Source organism: Martes martes (genome assembly GCF_963455335.1).
Source record: "Martes martes genome assembly, chromosome: 10".
NCBI lineage: Eukaryota > Metazoa > Chordata > Mammalia > Carnivora > Mustelidae > Martes > Martes martes.
This window is the reverse complement of record NC_137898.1, coordinates 5,579,487-5,601,672: the sequence shown is the minus strand read 5'-3', so window position 1 is coordinate 5,601,672 and position 22,186 is coordinate 5,579,487. Positions and strand designations below refer to the sequence as shown.

The following is a 22,186-nucleotide window of genomic DNA, read 5'->3' as shown; positions in this document are numbered from 1 at the left end:
AGAAGCAGGGCGGGGAGCTGGTGTGCAGGGCAGGGGCAGGACAGGAACACTAAGGCTGGGCTGGACACGCAGCTCCTCTCACTGGCCCCAAGGGCACTCACCTCTGTTGGCCACCATAACTTTCTTGATGGGCTTGTACTCCAAGCGCCGGACATTTGGGGAGGCAGCAGGGGCGGTGGAGGTTCGGCGGATACCCAGGAGCCTCAGGCCCCCACGGATGGTTTGGAACTTCAGCATCTGGGAAGTCAGAGCAGGATCAGAGCGGCTTTGGCAAGGAGGGTCCCCCAGGAAGAGTGAGGGTCCCGCCCTGGCCCCGCAGCGGCCCCACACAAAATCCAGCAACCTCCCCCCTCCCCCTCCCTCAATTCCTGGCCAAACCCAGTATTTCCTGGAGGGCTGACGGGCTGTAGGGAATCGAGCAGTCAAACCAGAACTCAAGCTCACCGGAGCACTCTGGTAACTTAGACAATTTCACGCTCTTAAAGCAATCCTGCGTGCGCGTGGTGTGTGCTGGGCAGAGGGCCCAGCAGCCTGGGTTTTAGAACCTCCCCACGCCACACCAGCCCGTGTTCCTCCACCAGGGTTCCGCCTGGCCAGGTCACGAGGGTAACGACAGATTGACCTGCACGGATGCACCATCCCAGGAAGCAAAGCCTCCGCTCAAACTTCAGGAGTGTGACGTGGTCACACGGTGACAGAGCCTCCTTTTCTACGTGGCTCCTCGAAGAGCACCGAACCTCAGGTTTCCCCCCTGCCCCACCATCTCCCATCGTGGACCCACTAGCAGCCTGACCCTCTGAGCCCTGCTTCAGATAACCGGCCCCCTGGGAGAGGCACTCTTTGGGGGGGGGGACGCCGGAGCCCACCGCCCTGCCAGAGAGCACTGCCCTCACCTCGTCCTGGGCACCAAATGCCTCTCCGCTCGGGGCCGCCCGCAGATCTGGGCGGGGACAAGGGCCGCACAGAAAGAGTCCAAACCACCACACAGGGTTAAGTCAAAAAGAGGCAAAAAACGCTCGCTCCTTTAGGATAAGCACAGCGACAGAGCAGTGAACAGGAATGGTAAAGAGACCAGGAGCAGTTTCACCACAGACAAAAGAGAACAGCGAGGGGCCACTCCGCCTATTAAATCAGCGACAGTGTTGAAAACACCGGGACTTAGTGCTGGCGAGGCCTGTGGGAGACAGACCCGTGAGGTGAGGTCTGGGTGTCCGGGCAGCTCTCTGGAAAGCTCCCTAGAAATCCCATCACGAGCCTTTGAAATATTTATGCCCCTTGGCCTGGTGGTTGCCATTCTAAGACTCCAACCCAAGGAAATGTTCTAAAATGGGAACCAAGATGGATGCAGAAAGATGTTCAAAACAGCGTTATTTACAACAGCAAATAATTAGAGGCCACTTAGAGATCCAACGCTAGGGCACCTACACGGACGCTCTGTAACCATTAAAGATGACTGTCCGCACCGCTCCGAAAACAAGGGGCATGCTTGTGACACAATGTGATGCCCTGGAAATTAGAACGGTAAATAGTATGATTTCATGACGCTTTGTTTAGGCGAGGAAATAACCGGAAGGAGCTGTCAGAAGCACGTCAGTCACCCCCATGTTCTAGAACTGGTGCCGTGTTATTCTTCTCCTTCCTTATGCTTCTCCAGACTGTCTGTGTCTTCTCCACTGGGGGGATGTCATTTACAATTAGCACAACGCAGACATATATGGAAGGGACTGGAAGATCTCTGCGCAAAAAGGCTAAGTGGGCCGTCTCCGTCGTCCCCCCGGGGGTGGTGAAGGACTCCGGTCTATCCTGCGCAACAGCAGCCCGTGTGTGAGGCTGGGCGCCCTCCCCCCACACACAGTGGGGCCACCTCACCTGCCTCACCCCGTGCCCCAGGGGAGCCGCTGGGTCTTCCTCACCTGTACACAGGTACGCAGCCTCATAGCTGGTGCCAGGGCACCAGGATTCTCAAACTTGCCGAAGTTTCAGCTATTTCCGGGGAGGCCCATGTTTTTCTCCCACCTGGGTGGGTTTGCTCCTGCTGTCACTTAGGCACCTACCCCATCTGGGCTACGAACAGCCCCTCATACTCCCACTCCCTTTCCCTGCTACAGAAAGGGATCCCGGAGGCTGTGCAGACGGTGGGCACAAGTGCCTCCCAGCCCACAGCGAGGCAAAGAGGGAGCCTGAAACACCCACGCAGGCCTCAGAGCACCCCCGCCCCCCCCATGTCTATCCTCACAGATGCTGCGGCCCGGCTTCCCTGGCAATACGACCTTCCCCACCGAGAGCTGGGCTCGGGGCCGGGGCACGAGCCTCCAAATACCCCGAACCTGTGTCCAAGCAGATCAGGCCCTGGGGTGCAGGAGAGAGCCCAGCAGTTCACAGAGAGGAACGATCAGGGTCCTCTCCCCGAAGCCAGAGCAGTGGGGAAAGGGGCGGAGAGAGCAGCCTCGTCTCGCCACTGGGGGCCCAGCGTGGGCGCCTTGAGTCACAGGCCTGGGTCTGCCCCCAGCCGGGCCTGCCTGAGCTGTGAGATCTGGGGACCCGAGGCCCCATTTCCTTGTGTGTGAACTAGCACCAACCCTCTAACCTCGGCGGGTCATCCTGGGGACCCGCAGCACAGAGCGATTGCTGGGCCACTGGCACTTTCCTCCCAGAAGAGCAGAGGAGCACGGAGGAGCCGAGCTGCCTCTCCACAGGGCCCCACCCCCTGGCTCAGCGAGCTCCCGCAGCACTCACCCTGCACCAGCCAGGCGCCCAAGCCACTTCTGCCCAGGGAGGCCGTGGGCGGCTGGCTGCTCCGCCTGAGGCCACCGCACTGGGATACGAAGGTCCCAGGCACCAGAGTTCTGAAAGCCCATGTGGTAGCCAAGACTGAAATCAGGGGAAGGGGCGCCCCCAGCGGCTCCGGGGCCTGGAGCCAGGAGAGGCGGGGAGGTTGGGTCATGAACGCAGCAGGTGATTCGCAGCCTGCAGCCCACTCCCTTGACCCTCTGGGACTAGGGGAGACTCCAAGGGACGTGATGGGAGGCAGGACACCAGCCGGCAGAAGGAGAGCAGAGAGCCGGCCGGGACTGACTTGGGACCTGCTGCCACTTGAGGTTAAAGGCACAGAAACATCAGGGAGTGGGCCGAGCGGGCTCCGGGGAGGCTTCCAGGGAGCGGCTCATGTGCCTGACAGAGGACAGAGGTCACGCTGCTCCTCAAAGCCCAGACAGAGCCCGGAAGTTCCACGAATAGCAGAGACACACACGACCCTGACCCTGCTCCCCATCCCCTCCCGCCCCCGCCAATGCCAGGCTCCCAGGAGGACACAGGGACCAAGAAAAATGTCCTCTCATTCCCAGAACATGTCCACCCTTCCTAGAACATGGCTCACCAGCACCCCGCCTCGTCCCTTGTCAAATCTATGCTGCTCCTAGACCCGGAACCCAGAGGTTGGGGGTCAGCTGCCCGGTGTCTCCTGAGACCTTTCCAGAATCGACTACAGCTGGGGAAAACTGGCAGGACAGGAGTGGGCTGCCTCACAGAGCCCTCTCCTCCGGGAGGCAGGACATCCATGGGTCGTGTGTGACGAGTCCACTCCGGGTATGTTGAGCTTGTGGGCTCTGGGACGGGCCAAAGGGAGCCCCTGAGTGGGCGGACTCCACTGCTGCCTGCATCTCGCCCCCTCTCCCAACCCGGGAGGGAGGAGAGCCCCTGTGCAGTGCTTTTTTTGTGGGGGGGGGAGGTGGGCGTGGAGGCAGGAAGCCACACTGTCGGGGAGGCACCCGGCCAGACACAGGGGTAGAAGCAGAGCCCCCGAGGTGGGAGTGGAGGGCAGTGGGGAGGCCTCCGGACACCACGCTCCCCTCCCACAGCCCTCCTAGAGGGGCTGCCTCTGGCATTAAGTGGGGCCCCTCACTCAGGGTGCAGTGGAGTGACCCAAGCACCAGCCTCTCCTCACAGGGGCACTTTCCCAGAAACAGCCTCCGGAGTGCGGGCCTCCCCTCAGACCCTGTTCCAGGCGACATCCTTCTCATCCTCACACCGGGGCAGAGAACAGCCGAACGTGCTGGTCACAGGTGAGGGGTGTGGGGCTAGTCCCAGGCTCCCACCATGGGTTTTTGGTGGGTGGATGGTAACCAAGAAATCCTCAAACTCACTGGCAGTTTGGCTAAGAATCTCGCTTAAAGGCTCCAAGGGCCTCGTTAACCAAACCTGGCATCTTGGAAAGCCCTGGAACCCTTGGGCCAGGGAGGCCGCTGAGGACAGCCTCGCCCGCTGGATCTCCTTAGGAGAGGCCGCTCGATGCTGCCGGAGCACAGCGAGCCTCTGATTACCCGCCCCAGGCATGCCATGTCACCCTGCTCCACGCTGGGGACGCACATGCGCCAACAGCCCCTTCCCTGACCTCAGCGACGGTCAGGGAAGAAACAGTTACAGAAAAGCCACCATGGTCACCCGCAGATCCCTTACCCCGGTTTCCTCTCCAGAGAGCTGACAGCCCCAGAGAGGCCTGCTTGCTATTTTTTGCAAATGCCAGCTGACAGATCTCTTTCCTTGGCCTCGGGTTGTGCATTAGAGACTGGGAATAAGACGGCTTTGACTCTCACTCGGGACGTGTAAACAACGCCCTGCCGGCGAGCGTGAGGCACAGGCAAGCAGGGAGTGTCTCCAGCAGCTGCTCTCTCCCCACGGCCTCCCTGCATGACTCCACACTTCCTACTTCCCTCTGAGCAGGATTTCTCCGACAGGGGACCAAGAGGCTCAGCGTTCTCCTTCCAGAAGGCAGGGATAACAATCAAGTCAGGGAGGGGCCTACAACCACCTGTGGAAGGAGGAAGGGGACAGGTCCCGACACCTTCTGCCCAGCCTCGATGATCTGCCCACTCGGCTTCGAGGACACGCGGCACTCCCCAGGCTCTGCCCGCACGCCAGGCCGGGGCTGGCAGGCAGGATCCCCGCTGACTGCCCGCCAGCAGGGCCTGTCCTCTCTACCAGGTACCAAGCTACGCACGGGATGAGACCTGACTCGGGCAACTCTCTACATTGCCCATCACGCCCTTGGACAGATAAGGAACCGCATCCCAGGTGACCCAGCAGGGCCGGGTTTGAGCCCAATGTGGCTGCTGCCCTCCAGAGCGGGAGCTCTCATCCATCAGGGCACACGGAGTCGTCCCCAACTAAAGGAGTAAGTTGTGGCTTTCATCGAAAGCGGATCGCGATGGGCACTTGGAAACCAAAGCTGCCCAAACCCCGGCCTGAACTTCCAGCAGGGCCGCTAGAGGCCTCTGCAGGCCCCACCTGGGAGCAGGCCAGCAGTGCCAGAAACCCCGTGTCCCCTGTAAGCCAGGGCAGCTTCAGTTTCTCCAATAAGCCATCAAAATGTCACTAGAAGTCCCACCGCTTCAGACCTAAACTGCATCTCCCAGGCTACCTCTCGCAAGCAGGAGCAGCACCAAATTCTGCTGTCAGGCCATCGTCATCCACATTTTGGTCCACCCGGTAGGCCACTGCGCTCAGGGTGGGTGTGCCCTCGGTCAGAGGAGCCCTGCTGGGACACAGTAGGGCAGTCACCTTCGTGGTGTAGCCAGGCGTCAGGCCCCAGAACGCTCCTTCAAGGATCTGTCCTGCTCCCATCCTCAACAGCCCTCCCGCAGCATCTCCTGCGGCCTCGGAGGGCAGCTGTGGGCAGGCGCACACCCGAAAGGGAAGCCACGGCCCTGCTTCGGGGCCGCCTGGCTGATGGTGGTTTTGGAGGCCCCCAGTCTGGGCTCCCCGTCGCCTGTTCCCGAGCCCCTCGGCACGTCCGTGTCAGAGGTGTGTAGGAGGGCAGCCAGAGGGGGTGAGACGGGCTCAGAAACCGGTCCCAGGAATCTCCAAATGAACGAACAAGACTCCCATACACCCGCTCCCCGACCCTCCCAGCACCAGCAGCCCTACCAGGCTCCAGCCCTGGCCCCCAGCTGGCCTCAGCTGGGCCAGCAAAAGCAGGTCAAAAGCAGAAGGAAGGAGTTCTTGGCAGAGGACTGCAGCCGTGGCAAAAGCCAGCCTCTGATGGATGGGGCCGCTCCCGGGGAGTTTTCTCTCCAGGCAGCTCCGCGCCGTCCTAAACGTGTCCCAACGGGGGCCCCAGGGCTGGCGGCCGATGGGGACAGATGAAAGGAAAGGACTGAGCCAGTATCAAAGCGCCCAAGAGAGGCTTAACTAAGGCTGAGATGTCTGGGTAGGGGGAGCTGAAGGGAGGACACGAAACAGTGAAGGTGACAGACGAAGAAGAAAGGGGAGCAAGACTACAAAGTCAGTGACAGGCGTGGAAGCAGCACGTGGCCTGGAACAGCGCAGCCGGCTCCTACCCTGAGTGGCCGTGGTTCAGAGCGACACCAGCATGGCTCCACGAGCCCTTGATTAAAGGCAGCAGGGAGAGGGAAGAGGGTGGGACAGCCACCCTGGGACCAACGGCGCCGCGGGGGCTGCCAGGATACGTAGGCGGGGACGGAGCAGGCTCGGAGAGAGGAGGCGAGCCCGGGGTCTGGGTGTGCAGGGCGGTGGCAGGGAAGGCCAGGGATGAGGACGGGGCGACTGGCACAGCAGTGGCTGCCCTGAGCCAGCCTCTTTGGAGGGCAGGGAGACCTGCAGGTCAAACACTGCCCCCTGGTGCAAAAGGAGAGCTACTGCCGACCTGCGCACGCCTGCCAGGACAGTGTCACAAGGCCGGTCACCCCCCATGGCTCCAAAGCCTTCAGGACCCACTCAGAAGACCTTCCTGGACATCCCACCTCGAGCTCTACACGCTCCCTGGAAAAACTCTGTCACTGTCCTTGCCACACCCCACTGTCTTCCTGTCCATGGAGGATGTCCGTGAGGTCACATCTGTCCTCGAGAAGGAGCACTTAATGTAACGATTCATTGACTCATCTCAGGAGACACTGAGGACCCCGGGGACAGGAGCCTCTGTTTATTTTGTTCTTCACTGTCTCCTAAGCGCTCTGTACCGTGCCTGACACCGTGATTAAATGTCTGGGGAACGAATGGATGAACGAACAAATGAATGAATGCTCCAGATCACACAAGTTTCCAGAAATATACAACACTGAGACCAAGAGTCATAGTCCCTCTTTGGAGCAGTACATAGAAGTTACACACAGATTAGAGCCCAAAGTGTTGACAAGGAAGTTAACTAAATGGGCAAAGTCAGCAAAAAGCACCGTCCCGAATGGAAGCCAGGAGCCAGGAGAGCTGAGTAAGGAGACCAGCATTAAAGCCTTCGTTCTGGACAATGGCTGGACAGTGGCTATGCAGGGGGACAGACCCCAGAGCGCAGCAGGCGTGTGAGTGGGCCAGGAAGCTCCCCGACCCCTTCGCAGCACAACTCCCCGGCAGGAGGGTCATGGAAGATGCCCTCCCCAGTCGCTCACCCAGTTCACCCCAGTCCCAAGGTGGCAGGGAAGTGGATGCCAGTATATGGGCTGAACCGTGTTCCCCAAGCTCGTCTATGGAAGTCCCAACCCCCAGGACCTCAGAACGTGAACTTAGTTGAAACTGTAAGGAATTCAGTGAAAATGAGGCCCTTAGGGGGCCCTATTACAATATGCTTGATATCCTTACAAAAAGGCGAAATTTGGAACCAGAGAAAGACAAACACAGAGGGCGGATCATGTGAAGACACACAGGAAGAAGAGGGCCACGTGTCCAGGGAGATTCATCTAGAAGGACTGCTGGAAAGTACCAGAAGCCAGGAGAGAAGGAGGGACCCTCCCCTACAGCTTTTGGAGGAAACAAAGTCCTGCCAACACCTTGATTGTAGACTTCTGGCCTCTAGAAGTGTGACAATAAATCTCTGTTATGAGTTTCGGGGACTTCGCTACGGCAGCCCTAGGAAATTAACAGACTAGGTTCCCCACTAATGACCAGAACCTTCAGAGACCCTAAAACCAAGGACCAGGACCAGGGGGGACACAGGCTGGGAAAATGTCCCCTTCTTTCACCTGCTCATGCTGGCACAGGCCACACAGCAGGGCCTTCAGAGCACAGAACTATTTAGGATTGTGATCAGTGTCCCCTCCTGGGAAGGCTGAGTGGGAGGCCATGACCATGGGCCACGCCAGCCCAGCACACAGCCGCATGGAGAGCGGGCAGCAGCAGGACGACCTCCTGAAGGACACCAGGGCCGAATCTTCAAGGCCGAACCCTCAAGGCCGAGGAAGAGGGGCCGGCGGTTCGGGGTGGGGCAGCTGGAGCAAAGGCCCAAGATGAGCAGCCCAGGGTCATGCATTGAGGCCGGAGGCAGGAGTGAAGGTGCTGCGGAGGCCAGGGCCCCGCACCTGAACTCTGACACCCGGTCGCGAGCTCGCCGGCACAGCACGGGCTGGGGCCGCAGCTCCCAGGGCAGGAGGTACCCGCCCAGAAACCCCGCAGGGGAGAAGAGACCGGCAGGACCCCTCTGGCCATTCTGAGGAAGCCGGATTTGAGAAAGGAAAGACTAGAAGGCGGAATGCATGTTCCAATGTAGGGAAGAGACGTGAACCCGGAAACATGGGGCAGCTCTGCCAGCACCTCTCAGAGGAGGGGCAGTGACCCGTGGCTCCTGCCTGAAAAGCAGGGACGAAGGGCAGCGGCTCCAGTTAAAGAACGTAGAAGGGGCTGCAGGTATAGAGCAGCGAGGAAGAGCAACGCCTGCGGGCCCCCAGGAGGGCCAGGTGGTCCTGAGTCCCCTGCGGCCCCACGCCACGTCCTCCCAACCCTCCCCACGACAGTTCCCTGCACCCTGAGAGCTCAGGTCTAGAGCCACAGGAGGTGAAACCCAGGCAGGCCAGATGGTGCTGCCCCTGCCCCCAGGCCCTAGAGAGGCTCCACCCAGGGGGACAAGTGACAGAGCCCAGTTCAAGCCCGGGAACCAGGGAAGGGTGGCCAGGCAGGACGGGGACCCCAAACACCCCTCAGCTTCCGCCAAGCAGCCCCGGGCTTATGGACAGGCAGCACGACAAGGACTCCTCTCTAGGAAGCCGCCAGCCCAAGGCAGAGCAACAGTGACCAGCAGGTGCCGGGGAAGTGGTTGCCACAGTCTCCCCTCTGAGGCCAGAGATGAGCAGCCCTAGGGGCCCTGCCCCACCCACGCTCCGACCCACGTCCACGTCAGTCTTCAGTATGAACGGACAGCCAAGATCACCAGCTATTTGAGGCAGTCACCCCAAATTCACCAAAACAAATGGGGAATAAAAAACAGAGAACTCTGAGGAGAAGAGTAATATGGAGAGCAGATAGTTAGAAAAAAAAAACAAAACTGTAATTAATCTCAGAGAAGTAAGAGAAGCTATCGCATTGAAAGGCGGCAGCTATTTTAAAGGCAACGAGAAAGAGCTCTAGGAAATTAAAAATAGAGTTGCAGACACTTTTAACCATAATAAATAGAAGAATGAGAAGACAGTTGAGGACATCGCCCAGAGAGCAGAACAGGAAGACTGGCACACGGCAGTCCCGGGGCTGGGGACGGGCCCTCCGGCGGCAGTGGCGAGGGCGCTTGGAGATGCCAGCGTGATGCTGTGAGTCCCACCTGGCAAGGGGGCCGGGCGGGATCCACCAGCTTCCTGCACGAGCTTGCTGGCACGACCATCACAAGCCACCCCAGACGTGGCAGCTTGAAGCAACAAGGATCTGTGCCCTCCCCTTGGTGGAGGCCAGAAGTTCCGCATCGGCTGCATGAGCGCAAAGCGAGGTGCCCGGCAGAGCCATGCTCCCCCCAGAGTCTCAGGAGGGGGTGTCCTCCTACCCCACGGCCCCCTGCCTGCGGCGCCTGCTGGACACCTCGGATTGTGGCCACATCCCTCTGGTCCTGGCCTCTGTGGGCACTCAGCTTTCCCTGGCATGTGTCATCTCCCACCTCTCTCTCTCTCGAGGACACATGTGACAGCATTAACGGGTCCCCAGATAATCTGGGGTCATCTCCCCATGTCAAGGTCCTTCCCTTCATCACCTGCATGAAAACCCTTTTTGCCACTGACAGGTTCCACGGATGCGGACGCAGAGACCTTTGGGGGCCGTCATCCAGGCTGCTACGCTTCCAAATGGAGAACGAGAAGAAGGTCACGTAACAGGGACACGGAGCCAGAAGCTACTTCGGAGAGAAGATGTCCTCCAACCTAGAACTCTCCACCCAGTTAGACTACCAATCACGTGCGGGGGCAAAATAGAGACCTTGTCGGGTACACCCAGCAAAGGCGAGCTCACTGCCCAGGAGCCCGTTTGCCTGGGAAGCTCCTGGGGGAGGGGCACCGACAAGACCAGAGAGTAAATAACCCGAGATGAGCACGGGCGATGGCACAGGAGATGCGAGGGGGCGCTCAGAAAGATGGTGACGGAGACCCCCTGCCCGGCCAACAGCGGAAACCAGAAGGGCCAGGGCGGGGGAGTCCAGGAGAGAGAGGGAAAGGGGGCGATGAGTAAACAACAGAAAAGGCTACAAGGCCTGAAAAAATGGAGAGGACGGGGGCAGTGTGCAATGTAGGGATGAAGAGTGAGGCAAACAGGAGCTCCGGGAAGCTACTGAACGAGAAAACTGTACGAGAAGTTGTACGAGAAAATTGTACAAGAAAATTGTACGAGAAAACTGTACAAGAAAATGTTTCCACATATGCACGGGGAGTTCTCAAATGTGAATATTTTCTTGATTTTAATAATGCACAAGCCAAAAACGTACTTAAACCAAAACGGTTCCCTAAGCGGGGAAGTGGGTGCTGGAGGGGGTCTGCGGCAAAGGTAAAAGCAAGCGAATTCTTGCACAGCAGAGCCGGGCACACAGAGTGAACCAGCCAGGGCAGCAGCTCGGAGTAAAGGGTTTGTCTCTGAGGAGACAGTCGGGGAGGGCAGGCTGGGCAGGGGACTGAAGGAGTTTTGGGGCCTCATGACACAGTCTGACTTCCCAAGTGTCCGCATGAATCATTTCGATAAAATTACAGTTAAAGTTAACAAAAGGAAAAGCACATCCTACGACCAGCGGCAGTTTCTCCTGCTTTCCTTCCAGTCCCATCCCCCACCCCTCTCCTCCTCCCCTGATCCCCAGGGGCCAGCACAGGCCAGTCTCTGGGGGTGCTGCTCCCCCTTTGTGGATTTTACACTGACTAGATAGATGTGTACCCAGGCCATGCACCTGTGTTTTAATTTTTCCATAAATGATACACTATCATTGTTTAACTCACTCTTTTCACCCAACATATTTGGAATCTATCCATTGTTACAAGTCGATCTAGCTCATTAATTTTAATGAGCTGTATAATAGTATACAGACTACAGCTCAACCATGCTCAAATGAGAGACACAGACCAGAGGTGGCCTCCAATTTTAGCTATTAAAAACTGTGATGTAGGGCGCCTGGGGGGCTCAGTGGGTTAAGCCTCTGCCTTCAGCTCAGGTCATGATCTCAGGGTCCTGAGTCCCACATCAGGCCCCCTCTGCTCGGTGGGGAGCCTGCTTCCCCCCACCCCACCCCTCCTGCCTCTCTGCCTACTTGTGATTTCTCTCTCTGTGTGTCAAATAAATAAGTAAAATCTGAAACAAAAACAAAAACAAAACAAAACAAAAAACTGTGATGTACAGATTGACAAATGGATCCTTGTTGAAACTGGGGGACAGGTACATAAAATTCATTGTACTATTTGCTCCATTTTTATGGATGTTTGGAAACAACCACAATAACTTCAATTAAAATATTAAAAAATCGGGGCGCCTGGGTGGCTCAGTGGGTTAAAGCCTCTGCCTTCAGCTCGGGTCATGATCTCAGGGTCCTGGGATCGAGCCCTGCATCAGGCTCTCTGCTCGGCGGGGAGCCTGCTTCCTCCTTTCTCTCTGCCTGCCTCTCTGCCTACTTGTGATCTCTCTGTCAAATAAATAAAATCTTTAAAAAAATATTAAAAATGAATAACCTTGAACTCATATACAAAATGTGTGGGAATTTCTCCAGGGCCTACATGTAGAATTGGAACTGCTGTCTCAGATGGCAGGCACATTTTACTTTTTTTTTTTTTTTTTTAAAGAGAGAGAGAGAGAGAGAGAGTGTGTGTGTGTGTGTGTGTGCGTGTGTGTGTATACAAGTCGTGGTGGAAGGGCAGAGGGAGAGAGACACTCCCAAGCAGGCCCCATACTCAGTGCAGAGCTCGATGTTGAGCTTGATCTCATGACCTGAGCCAAAGTCAAGACTCAGAAACTCAACTGACTGGGCCACCCAGGTGCCCCCGGCAGGCACATTTTCAACATCGGTACTGCCGAACAGTTCTCGAATGCAGCTGTCCTGATAACTCACGCAGCCACCAGAGGCACCACAGAATTTCTATTTCCCCACATCCCTGCTCACTCTTGTCAGACTTTGATTTTTGTCAGTCTCACAGGCAGAAAGTCATTTCTCTGATTATGGGTAAAGTGGGATATTTTCTTTAGATTCTTGAGATTATTTTTAGGTTTTCTCTTTGATGAATTGCCTGTTCATATCATTTGCCCCTTTTTCTACTAGACCGGTTGTCTTTTTCTTACTGAGTGTAATAAGTCTTTATATATTCTAGATATTAACCATTCTCCATTATATACCTGGGAGGCATCTTCCTGCATGACAAAGTAGGTGGTAGGTCCGAGGAAGAGCAGAGGAAGAGGAAGTGGGGAGGGCAGCAGGAGACGGAAGCAAGCACCGGCGGGTCTCCCTGGGACAAGTGAAAGACTGACCAGGAAGTCCATAGAGAAGGCCTTCCTCCTCCGAGACAGAAGTACCTACATTTGCTGGGACAGTCCCAGCAGAAACACGCCAGCGCCTGGCCACAGGCAGCTACAATGTAGCTGGCTGGGACCCAGTGTCACCTAATGCACTGACCGGGCCAAGGTGTGAAATGACCGGTAGATCTTACGCTCTGGCTCTCCGGGCTGAGAAGCCCCCACATCACATGCCAGGAGGCACAACCAGAAGACAGCAGCCCACGGAAGAAGAATCTGCAGATGGCAGGGCACCCCGTGCACATCCAAACTCCTTGTTAGCAGCAGCTGTTGCAATGAGCCCAGGCTGCATCAGAGATGACTGATATTTAACTTTAAGAATAACGTCTGGCCAGTCAGATCAGCAAAAGATGCAGATTAGACAGAGCAGTGGCATTTCCCTCTGAGGGGGTCTTAAAAGAATTTAGACAGTTTTCTGAAAGAGTCGGTTTAGATCAAGTGACTCTTTTGGAATAGCAAAATATGAAACTGATAGTATGAGACTTCTTGAGTTTCTGTTGTGCTTGGAGAATGGGGAAGCAAAAGCAGTTTTCTACCCGTGTTTTGGCATGTTGCTACAAAACAGTGTTTTAATATTCTTTCTTTAGAGGAACAAAAGTTTACACCTTTGGAGTTTCGGTGTTAAGAATGTTGTACTCTACAGCGTACAGAGGGTCAGAGACCTGTAGCCCTCAGCACAGCTGGGCCAGAGAGCCTCAAACAGCAAGACCGGGCCCTTCAATCTCCCCCCGACCGTGTTCTCAACCACCACAAAACTAGCTGAGGGCGGCCATTTGGTTAAGACCTGATTTTCAGATAAATAACATTTTTTTCAAAGTGTGAGTATATCCCATGCACTATGTGGGGCACATTACAAAATTATTTGCTGTTTATCCAAAAGTTAAATTTAACGAGGCATCCTGTATTTTTATCTGTATTTTACCCCAACAAGTCCGTGGTGCTAGGAGCCAACTGGGTGTGAGGAGGAAAGAAACATGCGAGGAAAATTCTCAGATGCTAGCACAGAGGACAGGGACGACACTGCTTACAATCCCGGGGTCCCACTGCCTGGGTTCACATCAGGGCTCCACCAAGCCCACGGACTCTGGGCAAGTTGCTTAACCTCTGTCAACTTCATCATAGTGACAGCAACGGCACATAGGGTTGTTGCAAAGACAACCACGAGTTAGTTAATGCTCGTGAAGGCCTCGGCTCAGCGCCTGGCACAGAAGCAGCCTTCGCTGTAACTGTCAGCTTCTCGTGTTAGAAGCTGGACTTCGGGGCTGGCCCTGCTTCTGATGGAGAGAGGTGGCGAGGGAAGGGCTGTAAGGGAGAGCCAGAGGACAGCTGAGGTCCAGTCGAGGCTGGGGCTGTGCCATGAAGCACTGCTTATTGTGAGGACACTCTGAAGCACACCTCGACCCCAACAAGACAACCTAAGAAACAGGGTCCCCCTGCCCAGCCGCATCACGTCATCGGGGACCCACCTGAGCCACACGCAGCGGATGCGGCTGCTCCCACCCGCTCCCACCGGCTCCCTGACTCTGCTCCTGCCCCACTCCGGGCTCTGGGGCATCTCACTGGGAGCCTGCGCTCGGCCACACTGGGCAGATGTATACCACAGAAACTGGCAAGCTCAGCAATCAGGGCCCTTTCCCCACTTCTGGGACGGGCACGGACAGGGCACCAGAGAGCCTAGCAGACCGCCGCTGTGTCGCAGAGACTGGGGGCGGGGGGTGGGGGTGAATGGCGCCCCTTTTCCATTTTCTCCTTTGGCTACAGAACCCAAATAAAGAGGCCTCTGTCTCCGATGTACAAGCCTGACATACAAGTGCTTAATTCAGTTAAAACATAAGGGTGAGCCGAGGAAGAAATGAATCTGGCGCGTTCTCCCTGTCTTACCGCAGCTCAGAACCCGTCCCGCGACACCAATTAACCTGTGAGAATATCAACCTAAAGATTCTTTTGATAATCTCATTTAACAACATGATGGTTACTGTTTTGTTTTCTAAGGGACTGATTTCTTTGTTCATATCCTTGACACCGTGTCCCCCCCCCACCCCGCCCCGCCTGCCACGCACCCCTTAACCAACATAGGCATTTGCAGGTTGAAGTGTGAGGGTTTAAAATAACAGCTGTTGGATGGACAAGTCCATTGTCTGTTCTAAAACAGAACTTACCCCTCCCTTCTCACCCTCTTCCTGCTCCCCCAAATAACACACCCCAAAAACCCAAGCCCCACACTTCTTCCTGTCTTCCGTCTCCCCAGGAACTAGGGCTTAAATGCGGGATCACCTTCAGCTCCTCCCTCCCCCTCCCCCACCACCCGGGCCTTCATGTCCTCCTTCCTTCTTCGAACACACCCTAGATTATGCCCTTCGTGTTACTCCGACTAGTGCAAAACCCTCCTCACCATGACCAGCCATGACCCTCGGCTGGATTCAGCTACCAATCCGTGCTACATACGCCTGGTAGTTAGCAACCCCCGACAGAGGCCTTATTTCACTCTCCTCTAACCCCCACCCCACTACCCACAGGTAAGCTCTCCCCACCCCCGCAGGCCCTCTCCTATCACCAGCGCAACCTGCCTTTCCATCCTCACTGCCCATCAGTCCTCAGCCTCCCGAATCTTCTAACTCCAGCCAAACCGCCTCCTTGTCGTTCCCAAAGAACCCGAGCACTCCCCCATCTCCCGGGGAGCACGTCTTCCCCGTCCGCCCCCACTGCCCACCCTTCTCCTTGTGCCCATCCGTGCAAAGCCTGCTGGCGGCATCTCATTTCCCTTTCTCTTGAAATTCCACCAAAATCCGAGTGAGGAATTTTTTGTTTTTATAAAGCTCTATACCCCAGTGACAGGGAGACCAGGAGAGCAGACCACAGCCGTGCAACTGTGGAAGCCGGAAGACAGTTCTCGAAAACGGACCTCGAGGCCTCTCTCGGGTGGTGGGGAAGGCTGCCCACATGCAGCGGCCTCTTCCACAGAATCCACGAAAGCCCAGGGAACCGCAGGCCCGGGGCCCCTGGGACTGGGATGAACTGTTCCTCGTGTGGCTGGAGACCATCCCTCTCCTGTCCTCTCCCGAAGAACAGACATTTACTCTCTGGAGATGGCAAAGCCCTGGGTCTATACTGGGGGACAGGAGGCCAAGCTGAAGGCCTGGTTACCTTGTCAAAAATGCTGGAGGAATGTTAAGCCTACGCGTCCTGTCCCCTTACTCCACTCGGCTCCCACAACGCAGCAGCCTGCCCTTCCCCTCCTCGGAGACCTGACCCAACTCAAGAGGGAAGACCTCAGGATACGACACTGAGGTTCCCAACAAAGGACACGCACATCACCTTCTGTGCAGCTCAGAAACCAGGCAGCTTGCAGCCCCTGACGAGGACAGATGCCCTCAAGGGTAGAGACCAAAAGAAAGCAGCAGAAAAAAGCAACTGGGAGGAAACAGCCTGGGCGAGGGAAAAAAGACAAACACGCATTAGCATCCTCTGAGAAGTAAGGAAAGCCTACAATACCCGCGAAATCAACAGGCCGTGCACATACTGTCCAAGGCCCATTCAGAGAGCAGACAGAGCTCTTGGAAATTAAAAATATGATGGGGGAAACGAATGAATCCACAGAAGGACTGGAAGACAAGGTAGGGGAGACCTCCTAGAAACGGAAACAGGCCCGAGAGCGAAGAGAACCGGGGGGCTGTCCAAGGGCCCCGAGAGCTGAGTGATAGGAGTCTCAGAAAGAGAGAGCACAGAAAAACAAAGGGGTTACAGTAAATTCTAGAAACTCCCTCCACAGAAGCACATTTCCACACGGAAGGGCGTACTGGGAGCCAACAAGACGGATGAACCCACACCCACACCAGGCATGTTGCGAAATTTCAGGTCTTATGAGTTTTCTGAAAAGGGGCAAAAGGACACAAAGAATCAGACATCAATGAGGCTTGCATTTCTCAACAGCAACTCGGGGGCCAAAAAGTAAAAAGCAATCCTTTCAAAACTGCAAAGGAAAAAGTTCAAACCTGAAACCCCTCATCCAGTTGGACCATCAATGCCATATGCAGGTAAAACAGAAACAGGCCGCCATGCCTGAGCTCCCCCGCACTTGGCACTCCTTCTCAGGAAGCTACCTGGACAAGCTCCACCAAAAGGAGACAGTGGATAGGCCAGAAAGGGGGCAGGAGCTGTAGAGAGAGGTGGCGTGCCGGGTAAGGCAAGGACCCGGCAGGATCCCCTCCACGGGCACCCCTCTCTCCGGGGGACCTGAAGGAAAGCAGAGCCAGCGTTCCCACTGATGGGACCCACGGTGAGCCTGGCTGAACACGACGGGGAGGAAGGGCGGCAGCATAAATGACACCTTAGCCGGAGCCTTCTGTCCCCATGCACCAGCAGGGGAAGATGTCCAACCTGTCCCACCAGCAGGACTCCGCTACAGAGACGTATGGTTGCTTGTACACGTGTAGAATATTCGTAGACGGACACTTGAGGGGCGGGTTAACAGCAGGTGCCTTTGCGGAAGAGACGTGAGGAAAAGGTCTATCTTTAACCGTTTACCCTTTTGACTATACATCATAGGACTGACTATTCAAAATATAAAGTAAATACAGGGTGCCTGGGTGGTTCAGTTGGTTAATTAAGCGTCTGCACCTGCCTTCGGCTCAGGTCGTGATCCCAGGGTCCTGGGACTGGGACTGAGTCCCGCACCGGCTCCCCGCTCAGCAGGAATTTGCTTCTCCCTCTGCCCCCCACCACCCCGCTCGCGCTCTCTCAACTCCCCCCACTCTCAAAAATAAATACAAAGAAAAAAGTAAATACAATATATGACAAGGGGATCCTCCCATTCTCGAGGCCCCTCCCACAAGGAGCCCCCCTTGGTTTCCCAGCCATGGCCCAGAGCCAGCCAGGTGTCTGGTGTCCTCTTCCTGCCCGCCTCTCCCTGCGTGCCAGGTAGCTAGTGCTGGCTGAGGGCGGACCTCAAGCTCTCTGTGGTCACATCTCACTTATCTTTGAACTTGCCCCAGGAGCTCTGCAGGGGAACTTTCATTTTCTGCCTACTGGATGCCAGGCTCCTTCTAGTTTGCTTAATTCATACCACAACCCCAGGAGTTCAACCCTGACTTTACTGATAAGACAAAATCAGCCTCAGGAGGGCCCACAGAGAGAAGCCAACTCAAGGATCACCGAGCCCGTCCAAATCCAGACCCCCCGTTTTTCACGACACTACCTAGTTCGGTGCCTGGTTCACAGAAGGGTTCCAGAACCCTTTCACTAAACCAAAATGCAAACTGGGTTGGAATTTAAATTTTCCACGGGATCTTCCCATGCTCTGAGACCCAGAAAAGGAGGCGGAGGGTGCTCGGTGGCAGGCAGCACCTCTGCCCCGCCAGCAGGAGTTTCCTCATGAAGTCACAGACTTGGCCCATGGGATCACTGCCAGGGACCAGGTCTGTGTGGGTTTTTCCAAACAGCGTTATTGAGGTCAAATTCACAAACCAGACAGTTCGCACACTGAAGTACAATTCAGTGGTGTTTCGTCTATGGAGACGTGTATCGGTCACCATAATCGTTCCAGAGCACGTCCATACCGCTGAGCTGTCCTCCCTGCCAAGTCCTAGCTCACTAAGCTAACGTTCTCTGTCTCTGTCTCTCTCTCTCGATTTGCCCATTCGGGATGTTTCATATAAAGGAATAAGAAGGTTCTTCGTGTCTGGGGGGTGCCTGGGTGGCTCAGTGGGTTGAAGCCTCTGCCTTCAGCTCAGGTCATGATTCCAGGGTCCTGGGGTCGAGCCCCGCGTCGGGCTCTCTGCTTAGCGGGGGGCCTGCTTCCCTTCCTCTCTCTCTGCCTGTCTCTCTGCCTACTCTTGATCTCTCTGTCAAATAAATAAATAAATCTTTAAAAAAAAAAAAAAAAGAAGGTTCTTCGTGTCTGGCTTCTTTCACTCAGCGTTAAGGCGCTCGAGGTTCCTCCCCATCGCAGCAGGGGCCAGACCTTCAGTCCCTTTCACTGCCAAGTACTACCCCCTGCAGAGACAGACCGCGTCTCCCTGGGTCACGGGCAGGTGGACGTCCGGTTGGTGTTCCTACGCGCCGGCTGTTAGGAACAGCGCTGCTGTGAGCACGCGTGGGCAGGATTCTGGGTGCGCACGCGTTTCAGCTCTCAGCTCGGGACAGGCAGCTGGAATCTATGGTGACTCTATGTTTGACTGCTCAAGGGACTGCCGGACTGTTTCCCAGAGCAGCGGCTCCTTCTCACACCCCACCAGCTACTCCACATCCTCAGCAGCCCTTGTTACTGTCTTTCTGAGCAGCCGCCCTAGAGGGGACGAAGTGGCATCTCGTCGTCGTTTTGGTTTACCGTTCCCTGATGCTAATGATGTTGAGCGTATTTTCACGTGCTTACTGGCCATCTGTCTATCTTTGGGAAAATGTCTATTCAGATCCCTTGTCCATTTTTATTTTTTTTAAAGATTTTATTTATTTGAGAGAGAGAGAGAGAGTGCACATGCGTGAGCGCAAGTGTGTGTCTGGGGGTGAGGGGGAGGCACAGGGGCAGACAAGCAGAATTCCTGCTGAGCACAGGGCTGGATCCCAGGATCCTGAGATCATGACCTGAGCCAAATTCAAGTGCTTAACCGCCTGAGCCACCCAGGCGCCCCTCCCTTGTCCATTTTTAAGGTGGATTATTTGTCTTTTTACTGCTGCGTTATAAGAGTTCTTTAGATATTCTAGATACAAGTTCTAGAAAGAAATTCCCTATAAGATTTGCAAAAATTTTCTCCCATTCTTTGCGTTGCCTTTTTGCTTTCTTGACAGTGTCCTTTGCTGCACAGTTTTCAATACTGATGAAGTCTGACTGATCTATTTTATTTTACTGCTTGCGTTTTTGCTATTGTAGCTAAGAAACCGCTGCCTACCCCAGCATCACAGAGATTTACGATTGTGTTTCCTCCGGCAAGTTTTATAGTTTTAGCGCTTGCATTCAGGTCTTTGATCCATTTTGATCTCTGACTGCGGTCAAAGGCAGGTGTCCGATTTCATCCTTTGGGATGTGGACATGCAGTTGTTCCAGCGCCGTTAAACTGTCCTGGGACCCTTGTCACAAACCAATGGACCGTAAGCGTGAGGATTTATTTCCGGGCTCTCAATTTTATTCCACTCATCAATATGTCTGTCTTTACGCCAACACCACACTGTCTTGATTACTGTAGCTTTGTACCAAGTTCTGGAGTCAGAAAGTGTGAGTCCTCCAACTGCGTTCTTTCCCAAGATTCTTCTGCTTGTCTGCTTCCCTTGCACTCCCATGTGGAGTCTAGGATCATCTTGCCAGTTTCTGCAACTAAAGGCAGCTGGGATTGTGAAAGACCCTGCACTGAATCTGTGGGTCATGGGGGCGGCGGGGGGGGGGGGGGGACTGCCACTGTAACAGAATTAATTCTGATCCACGAAGATGGGGAGTCCCTTTATTTAGGTGTTCTTAAAATTGTTTTTCAGCAATGTTTTAAGCTGTTGTAAGTTTTACATTTCTCTCATTAAATTGATTCGTAAGAATTTTATTCTTCTTGACGCTGTTCTACATGAAACTTTTCATTTTCCATTTGTTCACTGCTACTGTATAGAAATAGTTGATTTCTGTATATTGATTTTAGGTCCTGCGACCCTGCTGAATGCTTTTATTCCTTCATTTTAATAGGTTTTTAGTGGACTCCTTAGCTTTTCCTATATAAGATCACGTCCGCTGCAAATATACATCCGCTTCTTTTTTTCCAATCTGTATGCCCCTCATTTCATTATCTCTCCTAATTGCCCTTGATGACCCAATTTGAAGCTGGTGACTAATTTTGAATGGGAGGTGGCCCGTCCCAGAAAGCAGCAGCTGCTCTGATGCACAGGAAGCCAGAGCCCTCATTCCTCTGCTTGTCACGCTTGTTAAGTGGATGTTTCCACAGAGATTTGGCCTTTCGGAGAAGCTTCCTGGTTGGTCACTCTCTGCTCTGCGCCCAGGGAATCTGAGACCTGTGAAAGGGCTCCCCCCCTTTCTCAGCCTGGCTTCCGGTACATTCAGCCACCGGGAGGCACAAGCAGGAGAGAGAGCACGGGTCTCTCTTCCCCACTCTCTATGGGCTTAGGTGCCATAGGCCTGGCTGGGGGTGCTTCCTGCCACTATGACAGTCCCTTGCTGGGCGTTCCCGCCTCCACACTGCCAACCCTCCCTGGAGTCTAGAGGAAGGTCTGTTTCCTCTCCCAACAGGAAGTAATGGCTTCCCACTGCTGCCCATCCCGGGTGCCTCAACGTCCCTAGTCTGGCGCCTGATTTGCTCGGCCTGATTAATTCAGTTTCTCACAATCAGTGTGTGACCTCAGCCATTCCTAGCAACCTTTACCACTACTCTGCTAGACACCAACCCCCAGGCATCCCCTTGGGAGGAAGGGATAGAACCTGGCTCACCAGAAAACCTGGTTCTCTGGGTAAACAAATCACTGAAGTGTCTAGTCCATGAGCCAAGGAAACAGTGAGGAAGTTCAAAGGCAAAGTGCTTCGGTTCCTAGAAGGAAGAAAGTAAACAACGACCTTGACAGGATAAGACCTTGACTGTGGCTGCTGCTACTTGCTCCCCCCATTCTTGACTCCAGGAAAACACATCTCAGAAGCCCCCTGATCTGACCTTTCACCCTCTGCTTTGGAATCTGAGCACAAAACCTGCACTAGAGGCTTTTCCCAAATGGAGTCGTAGGCCCCACTATTGCTGGCTTCGTCCACACGACCAAAGCCACGTGGCAAAGTGTCAGTGCCACTGATGACGTCTGCCTGGGCGTGCTCGTGGGTGCCAGCCACTGCAGTAAGTGCTTCACACCGTCCCATTCAATCATCCAAAACCTTGTCTGGCGGGCGGGGCGTTACAGCCCCAGCTTTGTAAGGAAGGACACGGAGACTCGGGATAAATAGCGAGGCCCTGGCTTCGAAGCCAAAAGGTGCCCATACTCTGGTGTGCCCGTCACTCCACACTGTGCCTCACTCCGGGCGCTAAGTCCCAGGAGCAGCCCTCGGACCCCAGCCTTACCAGCCACCTTACCAGTTACCGCTCTCTCCCTTCCCTGCCTGTCAACCTCCACTAGCCTCAAGCACCACACCTGCCCTGGCCACAGCTGGGTACCACTCCATCGCTGTGTGAAGAGTGGGAGGAGCCCAACTGAGCGTCCTGACTCACTTTCCCGCCCTCGGAGAGCAGGGGGCGTGTTCTGATGGCAGGGGGCGTGTTCTGATGGCAGGGGGCGTGTTCTGGTGGCAGGGGGCGTGTTCTTTTGAACGGAAGAGTTTCTTCCCCACCAGGAGAAGTTCGATTGACAGTTCCTGGAAGAAAGACACATCCAAGCTGAGAACTTCAGGCTTCCCGGGAGACCCACTAGAGACCTGAGTAGGAACTGAATTATGAAAGTCCCAGGCGACAGACTGCCCCCCCTCATCTCCTCCGTCCCAACCACTCCA

At 55.2% G+C, this 22,186-nt stretch overlaps 1 protein-coding gene across 5 annotated transcripts in view; it reads right to left on the bottom strand.

The window, feature by feature from the left end:
• Positions 1 to 22,186, bottom strand: part of PC (pyruvate carboxylase) — a 95,597-nt gene that overhangs the window by 22,621 nt on the left and 50,790 nt on the right. For all 5 annotated transcript variants that reach the window (XM_080817150.1, XM_080817151.1, XM_080817152.1 and 2 more), the window contains one exon: positions 102 to 237. In XM_080817150.1, the coding sequence (XP_080673276.1) occupies positions 102 to 237 (136 nt within the window). The remainder of the gene's footprint in view (positions 1 to 101; positions 238 to 22,186) is intronic.